General features: G+C 46.4%; 1 protein-coding gene across 3 annotated transcripts in view; it reads right to left on the bottom strand.

The window, feature by feature from the left end:
* Positions 1–12,500, bottom strand: part of vps13a (vacuolar protein sorting 13 homolog A) — a 39,296-nt gene that overhangs the window by 22,248 nt on the left and 4,548 nt on the right. For all 3 annotated transcript variants that reach the window (XM_062543582.1, XM_062543583.1, XM_062543584.1), the window contains exons 11-34: positions 12,331–12,458; positions 11,084–11,190; positions 10,165–10,336; positions 9,978–10,040; positions 9,602–9,737; positions 9,254–9,348; positions 8,983–9,125; positions 8,176–8,377; positions 7,939–8,053; positions 6,538–6,674; positions 6,116–6,248; positions 5,830–5,947; positions 5,152–5,302; positions 4,716–4,800; positions 4,092–4,291; positions 3,344–3,500; positions 3,054–3,133; positions 2,608–2,667; positions 2,291–2,486; positions 1,597–1,719; positions 1,292–1,395; positions 851–1,018; positions 295–608; positions 1–89 (exon numbers count right to left, since the gene is read on the bottom strand). The exon at positions 1–89 is cut by the window's left edge and continues 59 nt beyond it. In XM_062543582.1, coding sequence (XP_062399566.1) covers positions 1–89; positions 295–608; positions 851–1,018; positions 1,292–1,395; positions 1,597–1,719; positions 2,291–2,486; positions 2,608–2,667; positions 3,054–3,133; positions 3,344–3,500; positions 4,092–4,291; positions 4,716–4,800; positions 5,152–5,302; positions 5,830–5,947; positions 6,116–6,248; positions 6,538–6,674; positions 7,939–8,053; positions 8,176–8,377; positions 8,983–9,125; positions 9,254–9,348; positions 9,602–9,737; positions 9,978–10,040; positions 10,165–10,336; positions 11,084–11,190; positions 12,331–12,458 — 3,276 coding nt within the window. The remainder of the gene's footprint in view (positions 90–294; positions 609–850; positions 1,019–1,291; positions 1,396–1,596; positions 1,720–2,290; positions 2,487–2,607; positions 2,668–3,053; positions 3,134–3,343; positions 3,501–4,091; positions 4,292–4,715; positions 4,801–5,151; positions 5,303–5,829; positions 5,948–6,115; positions 6,249–6,537; positions 6,675–7,938; positions 8,054–8,175; positions 8,378–8,982; positions 9,126–9,253; positions 9,349–9,601; positions 9,738–9,977; positions 10,041–10,164; positions 10,337–11,083; positions 11,191–12,330; positions 12,459–12,500) is intronic.

The following is a 12,500-nucleotide window of genomic DNA, read 5'->3' as shown; positions in this document are numbered from 1 at the left end:
CAGAGAGGTTCCTCTTGATGGTCAGGTCCATATTCACTGGCTTCAGGAGCTCCACCTCACTCTGGAACTTTCCATCTGCAAAGGTAGTCCTGCAAGACATGCAAACAATTAGAGACACCCAAACAAACAAACAAACAAACAAACAAACAAACAAACAAACACACACACACACACACACACATATTTGCTGAATTCACACTCAAACTATGGACATAAGCATGTGCACTGCCACATACTGTACTGTATAGTCAGACTGCCTTGTTGGACCTGTGGACACAACGAGACTAAACTCACCTGTACATCTTCAGGTGGCTGAGCTCCACCTTCATGTTGTCGGTGATGGGTGGGATGGCGGTGCGCAGGGGGGACGTGACGGCCTCCATGGCGAACTCGTTGCTGACCACCATGCGCCCGAGGTCGGCCACGATGACGTTGGGCGAGCTGGAGGACTGCGGCAGGAAGAGGACGGGCGCGTTGATGTGCACGGCCAGGGAGATCCGCGAGCTCCGCTCCGCCAGCTCCCGCACGCCCACCGCCGCCTTCTCCGCCGCCTGGGCCGTCACCTCCGCCAGAGCAGCCTTCGCCGTCTGGAAGTTATCCACAAACGTCTGGAGGACAGGGAGAGGGGGAGGAGGAGAGGAGGGGAGGGGAGAGAAGAGAGAGAAGATGAGTGGAACCGTGAGGAAAAGAAGAGGAGAGACATTTGAGAAATTATAAAATTCTCTGACAATCCATGTCTGGAATAGACTTTTCCAAAATTCCATGATATTCCAGAAATTCCATGAGCCGTAGGAACCCTGACATGTCATGTACACACACACAGCGTGTGTTGTGTGGCCGTGGCCCTCACCAGGATGGAGGAGAAGAACTTGTAGAGGAAGATGAGCTGGATGCAGCCCACGGTGAGGCTGACGTCCGTGTCCACACAGCTCATGTCCTTGTAGGCGTCGCCCTGCGTGGCCTCCGTGTAGTTGACCATCCGGAACGCAAACACCTCCTTATCTGCTATGGACACCGCCTACACACACACACACACACACACACACACACACACACACACACACAATGATTCAGAATAAATAAGACCAAGTACGGATCAACTTCTCTGACACAGATCTACAAACCCACACATATGACTAACTCGAACTGAGGAGTTCAAACAATAATACATATGGAAAAATGTTAGGGACAACTTTTTTGGCTGAATATAATTGAGTAATTAGTAGTGAGTGTATTAGACAAAAAGACTAGTGTCTTTAGAGGTGTGCCAGTACATGTACATGTAAGTGACCTTCTGATAGAGGGCTTCTTTGTCACAATCCAGAATGATGATGTTCCTCAGGTTGGCCTGGACCTCCATAGCCTTCTTCTTCATCACGACCTCAGACACCAGCCCTGACACACACACACACACACACACACACACACACACAATGAAACTACTCTTCCCTTGCACTCTCCAGAGCCCATACAAATGTCACACACACACACACACACACAATGAAACTACTCTTCCCTTGCACTCTCCAGAGCCCATACAAATGTCACACACACACACACACACACACGCACACACTGAGGGTCATGCTGTTCTACCTTCAATGTGGACCTCTGCGATGCGAGCCTTCTCCCCTCGGATGAAGACCTTCAGGGAGGAGAGATCTGCTCGGATGTGCATGTTCACCACCTCTCCATCCTCCCCCTTACTTTTCTTGGACACTGCAGAGAGGAGAGAGGGATGGAGAGAAACAGAGGGAGGGAGAGAGGAGGAACATGGTGAAAGGGATTTATTATGAAGAAGTAATCTATTCGCTTATCGCCTTATGAGGACATAGTAATTCATTAATACCTCAAGCCTACAGTAGATGGACTATGGACTGTCTGACTGCTCTGATCACTATGCACTTTTTTAATGCACCTCAACAATGCACTCTACATGATCATACTGCTTTCTGCCTCTAATTGGACTATAGACTGTCTGATTACTCTATGAACTCTATGCATTTCATTTGCATGATGGATCATACTGTGTTCTGTGTTTTATGCATTTTGTATGCACTGCTAAAGAAAAAACACTTTTTAATGATTGCACTACTGGTTAGATGTTAAAGTGCATTGTGTTTCACTGGATGTCCTTATTTGGGCAACAACCATAAAGCTGAATCTAATCTAAGCCACTTTGAAAAGAAAGTCTAAGTATCATAATTATAACAAGTATCAAAGTAGAATCCAAATGACTAGTATTTAAAAAGCTAACATGAAAGTTAGCGGTGTTTGATCTGCATCACACCTGCTTTGACCACAGCTGACCCCTCCTTCTTCTCTTCTTTTTCTTCATCCTCATCCCCCTCTCCCTCTCCCTGCTCGTCATCGGCGGGGGCCGGGGCTGGCTCCGGGCTGGAGGGGGGCAGCAGATTGGTCAGGAAGTTCATGGTGTTGACCAGCGCCTCCGTGTACAGGTGCACGTCCAGAGAGGAGAAGTTCACCTGGGCGCAAGTGACATCACCGTGACTTACCAGCTGACACTCATCAGCAACTCATAAGTGCATAAACATCTCACAAATTACTTACTTACTTACTTACTTACACACACACACACACACTCACCTTTACAAGCTGTTCAGTGTTGTTATACACAGTCTTAAATTCTGGACCGGTCTTATCTGCCTGTGGACAGACACAGACAAGATACAGCATCCATATTGCAGCATGAACAGTGCATGGTGTAAAACAGACAGGTAACAGGGCAGGGCCGTATTATGTGGCGCTGCTCAATGGCGATACGCAGCAGCAGCAGCTGTGTGCGTTGTGTTTGTTTGTTTTTCTAATGATCAATCCTGTATGAAGACCGTGTACTCTTTTAATACTGTTTGTATCTGTCTCTGTCTCTCTCCCTCTCTCTCTCTCTTCTCTAAATACTGACAATGCAATTCCACATAACCGGGTCAACGTAGCTCAAATAGAGTAGAGCCAGATCAGGGAACAGTATTTAATTCATGCTGTGTGCAAGGAGTGTCTAAAAGCCCCTGCACATGTGAGCGTTGAGTTAGTACCTTTGTGTACTGAAAAATGAGCAGGTCATCCTCCGTGTTGTCTAACGTTGTTACGAGGTGCACCGGTTTGTCTTCAGCATCTGTAGAAGTGCACGCATACACACACACACACACACACATAAAATTGTGCACAAATGCATGTTCTATTAAGTGATATCAGTATGTAAGAACAAGTGACAGTGAATGTGTATGCTTAAATATGCATTTTAGCATGCAACAAACCATGTGTGTGTGTGTGTGTGTGTGTGTGTGTGTGTGTTTGTGTGTGTGTGTGTGTGTGTGTGTCTCACCCGTGTACTCAGGGCAGGCCAAACAGATCTCCTTCAGGAAGGTCTCTGCTTGGATATCAAAGGTGCGCTTCTTCAGCTCTGCCCCCAGGCCCTCGATGCTCAGGTGGAGCACGGTCACCTCCTCAAGGTCACTCGCACGGCACAGCTGGATGGAGAGCTGACACACAGACACACACAGACAGATTAGTCACCAGCTGGGGCAGGAAACACAACTCAACTTCAGGGAAAGGTCAGGGTCCTTTCATACGTTCTATACTTCTCTCAGTTTTTCAGTTCATACAATATATTTCAGGTCTTCAGCTGGCATTGAACAAGGTTATCTATTTCTTCTAATCCCAGATGCCTCAATGGCCGAAGCAACAGAGGCTTTTTTGCTTCCAAATAGACAGGGAGACTTTGATGATGAACAGAAACACACACCATCAAGCATAAACTCTCTCTTAATTCAATGGAAACCAGACCACAGGCGGATATGTTTTGGCTTTAAGCCATCGTCAGGCAGATTTCAAGCAATAGGCAGACTTCACAGTCGGATATAAAAGGTGCTCACTACGATATTCTATCAATTAATCCATATTAAATAAGTCATCTTACCACAGCATCAGCATAAGCACACACGTTACCATGCCTTGCGCATGAAACTATGTCCAAGTATATGTGTGTGTATACACATTACGTTACGTATGTGTGTGTGTGTGTGTGAGAGAGAGTAGGAGCACATGCATGGTGCATGACTGTTGTGCTGTACCTTATGGATCATGAAGGATATGAGGAAGTCGGTCATGTTCTTGGGAGGCTCGGGGGAGAGCATGGTGCGCTGCCTCAGTGAGGCGGAGCGGGAGAGGGAGCTGGGCGGAGCCTCAAACAGGAAGGGCCCCTGCTCCCTGACCGGTGAGCTGGGAGCATCGAAGAAGAGCTCCTCCTCTGAGCTCATCGAAGTTAAAGAGACTACGCACGCACACACACACACGCGCACACACACACACACACACACACACACACACACACACACACACACACACACACACACACACACACACACACACACACACACACACACACACACACACACACACACACACACACACACACACACACACACACACACACACACACACACACACACACACACACACACACACACACACAGAAACAGCAAAAAGGTGGGTGTTGGAGTTACGTATATAACTTCATATCAACAAAGAAAATATAACCGTTTGTGATAAATATCAGTTAACAATTAAAGAGATGGTGATAAGAAACCAACAATGACTTTATATTTTGATCAATTAACTTGTGTGATTGTTATACAGCATATAGTACTGTATGTGCAGTAAGTGTGTGAGCTTGTGCATGTGCATCATGCGCCTACTGGCGTCGTAGAACATTGACGTCCGCATCTCAGCCAGGGTGGGTTTCCTTGGGTTGACCTGAGGCGTGGTCATTTGTCTGGACGGCTGAGAGGACAAAGCACCGAGTCAGTCTCACAAAAGCACACACATCCACACTACCACACTAATGGTGTACACATCTGAGTGATTGTGAATTGTGAGTGACTAAGGCATTCAGGAGGACTAGTGCAGAGCCTGTAGATGTGGCATTTTTTGTTTGTAAAACATGATATTTGGCACTGCACACAATCGTGCCATTAGGATGACACCCACCAAATTTGAGAGCAGTCGGATGAGTGGTTTGAGAGTTATGTGTGGAACAGACAGACAGACAGAGTGACACACAGACAGACGTTCCTTGCATTACTAGATAGATGCCCGTTATGCGGACACAGCACACACTGGCCGCTGGCTGACCTTGGGCGTGAGCTGGATGACGCTGGGCTTGGGCGTGGGGGTGGGCCGGCTCTCTGGGAGAGGAATGCTGTCCACCAGGGCCAGGACGCCCCGCACCTTATCGTCAGAGATACGTAGAGACAGCAGAGGAAGCTCCCCGGAGATCTTAAACCTTGGACACACACACACACACACACACACACACACACACACACACACACACACACACACACACACACACACACACACACACACACACACACACACACACACACACACACACACACACACACACACACACACACACACACACACACACACACAATAAGTGGCCTGAACAACATGCTAATACTGTAGATAGATAGATAGACTTCATTTATATACTTTATTTATTTATAAATGGATGTGAGTCAAGATCATGAATTATTGAATGAATAATGAATGAATGAAGGAATGAAGGAATACTTATTGCCCCAAAGGGAATTGGTCTTGCATGTGCAACAAGAAGGGTATGTGTGAGTGTGTGTGTTAAAAGTCAGTGAGTGGGGGGAAATGTGTGTGTGTGAAATGACAGTGGGTGATGTGTGTGTATGCAGAGAGCATATACATTAGTGCCAGTGTGCCCTTATGACGGGCACAGTTGGTGCAGGTGTCGGAGGGTGCGTGAGTGTGAGCGTGTGTGTCCTGCGTGGCTCTTACTTGGGCATGCGTGAGTCCGTGACCACCATGGCTCTGCTCAGCTCCACCCGCAGGTCCACCGGCTCCAGCACATGCAGCGACGAGCGCTTCAGCTTACGGGCCGCGCGCCAGTCGCCGTCTACAACAACATCAACATCAATATCATCACAAACAACAACAACAACAACAACAACAACAACAACAACAACAACAACAACAACAACAACAACAAAGTGTGTGGGACTGGGTGTGCTGCTGGGTACCAGTGTCTACATATGAGTGTGCTGGGGGTTGGGTGGGTGTGTACCTGCTTTGCTGAAGAGGAACTGCAGGTTGCTGAGCTGGATGTCGAAGCTGTCGTAGGCTCTGGACATGATGTCCTCCAGGGTGCTGCTGCCAACAGACAGATGAGGCAGCCCCTCTCGCGTCTTACTGGACATCTACACACACACACACACACACACACACACACAAGGGATAATGAATGACTCATCGCGGCAATGCTGGCATTGTTTGAACGTCTTCTATATATAAATACATCAGGCAGGAAATATGTGTTCTGACTGTGCAGCTGAAAACAGAAGACAGACGCAAGCTCTAGCTGCCCACACTGACCACTGCGGGGTTGACACAACTTGACAGAGGCCCAAACATAACCCTCTCTCTCTCTCTCTCACACACACACACACACACAAAAACACACACACACACACACACACACACACACACCTGCAGGTGTCCCAGGTCCAGCAGGATGAGGTTCTCCTGGCCACTGTAGAAGCCCCCCTGAGGCACGATGACGTAGGAGGCCATGAGGTTGACCCTGAGGTCCAGCACCTTCTGAGTCTCGATCACATACATGAGGCCTGCAGGGGGAGCACAGCTCTAGTTACTGTAACAGTGCAGCACACACAGCTACACGGGCTGGAGCCTCACAGGGCCAACCGCTAACACTACCGCTAACACCACACGCTATCAGCACATTTGCACATGGAACACATCACGGAGGAAAAGGCAACGGCAAAAGATAGCAAAAACAGTTGGCCTGATAACAAAGGGTTCACTATAAGCATGGTGTCTGAGGTCAGGTGATCCATACAGGTTTTTACCTCTTTATGTGCCACGTGAATAAAACAACGAGGAGCACATCGAAAAACCACCCTGTTTCAGCAAAAGGTGGCAGCATATGTTCAACAGAATCGCATGTACTTGTTTTAGTCATCACTAGGGTTGCAAAATTCCGGGAATTTTCAAAGTTGGAAACTTTCCATGGGAATTAACGGGAATATACGGGAATTAACGGGAATAAATGGGAATTAATGGGAATAAACTGGAAATATTGTATCTGGCAAGTTAGTATATAACAGAGACCTTAATGTAAACATCTTTCAGCATAATGTTAGTTAAAACAACCTGATTTAATGCAAATTCAGTTGAATTTCTATCCTGCACACAGGTCAATTACATGCACACAACAATCAACATAGGCTACTAGACATATAGGAAACCTAATTTTCCCGGTGAAAACGTCATTGCAAACGTTATCTCATGTGGGAATAACTGGTGCGAAACTGGGGGAAGTTTGCGAACAGAGTCGCCCAGTTATTGGCGTGTCATCACTGTTGTGGAAGAACGTACTTTTGCATAAGCTCTAATGGGATGGTTAATAATCATATGGTCATATTACTGGTCTGATTTAGCTTGGCACTTTTAAAATGATCACAATCTGTGAGGTTTGGGGTCATACATGTATGTAATATCGGCATTTTTTGGCCAACCGAGGATTAAAATAAATTCATTAAACATTTTTGTAACAAGTCGAGTTAAGTCAGTGTTCACGGCAGTCTTGGCTAGCTAATGTAAACTGCTAGTAAAAAACAAAATTCCCGTAAATTCCCATTAATTCCCTAATTTCCTGTAATTCCATAAAAGTTTCCAATTTTGAATATTTCCAAAATTCCCCAGCTTAACTTCCCATGGGAAATTTCCAGAAAGTTTCCGGAAATTTACCGGAAATTTTCCGCCCCTTTGCAACCCTAGTCATCACTGAGTGGGCTGTAAGCTTTAGGGCTTCTAGATTATGATGGGAGTCTGAAATGTAGTGTGTGTGTGTGTGTGTGTGTGTGTGACCTGTAGCGGTGCGATCTTTGAACTGCTCCAGCTTCATGAGTGTAGCATTGGTCAGCTCATCCAGCTGGACATCATCAGGGAGCAGGAAGAACGTTGAGAGGCTGTTCACTGTCACCTACACACACACACACACACACACACACAGGTTTGAGATCTCTAGGGCTGGCAATCATATACCACACACACAAACAGTTGCATGCATAGCAGGATAAATAAGTGGCCCATTAATACACGTACAGCATCATATATGATCTCCAGTGGCTGGGCATCGGCGTGCAGTTTCTGGTCAGCTGATCCGTCCAGCGGGTTGGTCTCAAACTTCAGCGTGAGGAGCGGGTTGTTGTTCCCCACGGCAACGCGCCGCGACGACAGCAGGATAGGGGCCGCGTGGTTCCGAGGAAGTCCAGTCACTTCAAATGACATCAGCTGGGCAGACACCCTATGAGGCAAACGCACACACACACACACTTCCATTTAACATGCAAATGCCTAAGAGCCTGAGGTAGAAATTATTGATAAATACGGTAGACTAGTGAAGAGAGAGGAGGAGAGGTGAAGAGGTGAAGAGAGAGGAGTATGGAGGAGAAGTGAAGAGAGAGTAGGAGAGGTGAAGAGGTGAAGAGAGAGGAGTATGGAGGAGAAGTGAAGAGAGAGGAGTGTGGAGAGTGTGTAGGAGAGGTGGAGGAGTGTGGAGGAGAGGTGAAGAGAGAGGAGTGTGGAGGAGAAGTGAAGAGAGAGGAGTGTGGAGAGTGTGTAGGAGAGGTGAAGAGAGAGGAGGAGAGGTGAAGAGAGAGGAGGAGAGGTGGAGGAGAGGTGAAGAGAGAGGAGGAGAGGTGAAGGAGAGGTGGAGGAGTGTGAAGGAGAGGTGGAGGAGTGTGGAGGAGAGGTGAAGATAGAGGAGGAGAGGTGAAGAGGTGAAGAGAGAAGAGTATGGAGGAGAAGTGAAGAGAGAGGAGTGTGGAGAGTGTGTAGGAGAGGTGAAGAGAGAGGAGGAGAGGTGGAGGAGAGGTGAAGGGAGAGGAGGAGAGGTGGAGGAGTGTGTACCCGAAGGCCTGTGCTCCTGGTCTCTGGGTCAGCATGGCACTCAGGTCCATGACGGCCAACTTGAGGATCTCCGGCTTGTCTGAACTCTCCTTCAGGCTCACACTCATGCTGACCAGCTGAAAGCTCACCTTCATGTCCACAAACTACACGCACACACATACATAAAATACACAATAAACATGCTAAAAACATACTAAATAAAATGGCCACCAGGTTAAACAAAGGCTGGTAGTTAAGTTATGAGTGTGTGTATGTGTTTAAGTGGACATACTTCTCTTGGCAAGTTGTGATTGACGGCTATCTCACTGTAACCAATGGCCTTGTAGAGTTTGTCTTTCTCCGCCGGTGTCATAAGTTCGTCAAACCCTGCAGAACACAGCCCCCCCAAAAAGGGTTACATGGAATCTCAACAGCTCTCCCAGATTGACTGGCTAACAAGCTACAAGTAAAATGATCCCGTATCACAGCTATGCCCTCACTGACTGAACCTAAACCAGGACAGATGAAACCTTCACAACATTTTTAGAATGAAACTCAAGTTCAAGCTTTTCCACATCTAGATTTGTTTGTTTGTTTATTTATTTATTTGTTTGTTTGTATATTATGTTTAGGAGCTGACCTCCGGTCTTGACGGTCTCTTTGCTCTCAGGTGGGGCTTCCGACCCCCAGCCCCACATCCAGCCAAACCAGCCCTGGGACTCCTCCACCTCCGCCTTCTGGCCTGGACGAATTATGGGCAGCCCCGCCCGCATCGCCTGGCAACACACACACACACACACACACACATGGCCTGTCACGCCCGACTAGCTGACATTTGGCTGCATGTAAACTTGGTGGGAGCAGCAGACACATATGGGCAGATGCACAGTGCAGAGGGGCACTAATAAGTTCAAGGTGAACTACAGAATGAAGAGGGTGAATAATGAAGGATGATGGGTGGAGGGTTTCACTAATGGATGGACACTGGATGGATGGATGTACTGTATGTTGGATACCTCCACTTCTGCTTGCTGGCGAGCCAGAGTTATATTGAAGATGTCTAAAGTCTTCTCAGTCTCCTGTTAAACGGACAAAGCAGAAATGTCACAAAAAGAAAGATTCTGTGTGCTCGTACTGTAAGTGTGCATTTCAAGTATAAAAGTGTGTGTGTGTGTGTGTGTGTGTGTGTGTGTGTGTGTGTACCTCCAATTCTTTCAGCATAGACTCCATAGGTTTCTTGTTGGTGATCTTGTGTTTGTAGAGCTCCCTGTAGCGCTTGACGGTTTGTCTGTGGTGGCGGATGTGTTGCCACGACCACATGCGCAGACGAGGCTTCACGTTCACCTCCAGGATTCCCACGATGACATAACGCCACCTAACATATAGAACAAATATTAATAACACCATCCAGTTCAGTAGATACTCTTTCCAACATACTATTTGCATACAAACTCATGTGTTCACAGTCACCATGCCTACACAACCATACTATAGGCTCTATGGACAACTCCATTTTGGATTCACTTGTACTGGCATATCAACTTCCTGTTCACATTAATACATTGGCAGATATGGCTCTTTACTATATTCATTGTTTAGCCTGGCTCCACCTGACTACGTACTTCTGCTCAATTTCATTTCTCTTCATACTCCATCTGGTATAGCTTGATTCAGCTTTGTTTACTCCTGCAAGTGCATCTCCACCAAATCAGCAAACAGAGGGTGTTCCCAACAGCAATTACATTTCAGTTTCAAGCCTATACTGTAGTTATCATTGTGTCCCCCGTGGTTATCATATGTTATTATCAAACGTTAGTGATTGAACTCCAATGAATTCAAACTTCAGACAAGCGTCCACAAACCAGGAAATAAACATTTTCCAATGGATCTAGCCGCCGGACAGTGTTTTCAGTTAAGTTAAAATAAACAAAACCATATTAATACCATATTAACTGCCCCTATGTATTAACCTCATAGCTGAAGACATTTTGCAAAATCAATTTAAAAGCCGCAGCTAATATTACGGGTATACGGGTACACAAATACTACACACAGACACAGGAAATTACGGGTATACGGGTACACAAATACTACAGACACGCAGACACACACACACACTGACCATAGGAAGGCATTGTTATGAAGGGGCAGGTCTGGGCGGTATTTTCTGTATGGCAAATTGCGTGACATCATGTCCACTGAACCCAGCAGCTCCAAGATGCTGACATACTGTGGCAGAGAAGGTCATGGGTCAGAGTTCAGGGGTGAAGCAGCCACAGAGGCACAATCAGCAGAGCAACTGAGTGAATGTGTGAGGCACATTCTTGATTTGATGGTTTTATCGGTGCGTTAATAAATGATTGTTGATGTGAGAGCATTATGTGTGTGTGTGATGTTAGCAGAAGTTAGGTCACATACTAGGGAAAGCACAGACAGACAAGCAGGGCTTTGGTGATGCAATACTGTAGTAATGCCACACTGCTCTACCGGTCTACACGGTTCAAACTGGACGTTTCTGCTTTTTGGCACTTCTGGTTAGACTGCATTTCGTTGTCTCGGGCTATTGCCAGCTGTGAGTCGGGTCAAATTCTTTTTTCTTTGGATTTACACACCATGTGAAATCCTTCCAGTGAGCTCCAGCTACTTACCAGGGCTTACCAGTGTCCATCTACGGATAGCCTGTTCACTTCCTATTAAGCCCCATTGTACTGAATTTGATTGCAGTTCCACCAGAGTTCCACTGAGGAAGACCGCAGGCGAGTGCAGAATGAATGGGCTCTATGGAGCTAGATGGCTCTTTCACCTGATTGTTGCTGAAAAATTGCAGATTTTATCTGCGTGTCTATCCAAGTTTCTGCAAGTTCAATAAGGATGTCTAAAGTTGAATGAAGTACTTATGTCCTTTCTATTTCTTAGAGGTTGGATCGTTGTTCCAATAACGTGCTAGCATTTTGCCAATGAATGGTGACACTTTTTAAAGGCTTTTTAGAACAAATAAGTGACTCAAAAAAATATAATACTAAGCAGTGTGCATTTTATTTTCCTCCCCTTTCGAATGCAACACTCAAATTACTAGACAAAAAACCTCCTGCTCTTACATGGAACCAGAGAAGGAACTGCAACCAGTTCAGAAACCAGAGTATAAGTTCTCCTCTTATTAGACATTCTCTGGTCTTACTTCCTATTCTTTACATCACGCAGGCCCAGTGTGTAGAATTAGTTGTAATGGGTTCTGTTTTGACTCTTTTCCATTGCGAATGTCAGAAGGCTTTTAAACATTAGTTTAACATACCCTCGACTTTAGGCCTGCATTTTGACAATGCTCGATATTTTGTTGTTTACAGTTAATAGAAGAAAAGTCATAGTTACCTGTGGCCTGCTGAGCACTACAGACACATCAGGGAGGTTGACCATCAGGTCAACTTTAGGGGCTGATAAGTCCACATCAGACCGTGGGTTCATACGCAGTTTGGCTCGTGCTGAGATTGGTCGGATTACTGGAGGCCACAAACACACCATTAGGACATTACAGACTGGTG

Source organism: Sardina pilchardus, chromosome 8 (genome assembly GCF_963854185.1).
Source record: "Sardina pilchardus chromosome 8, fSarPil1.1, whole genome shotgun sequence".
NCBI classification, from domain to species: domain Eukaryota; kingdom Metazoa; phylum Chordata; class Actinopteri; order Clupeiformes; family Clupeidae; genus Sardina; species Sardina pilchardus.
Note: the sequence above shows the minus strand (reverse complement) of the source record. Positions and strands in the feature narration are given on the sequence as shown.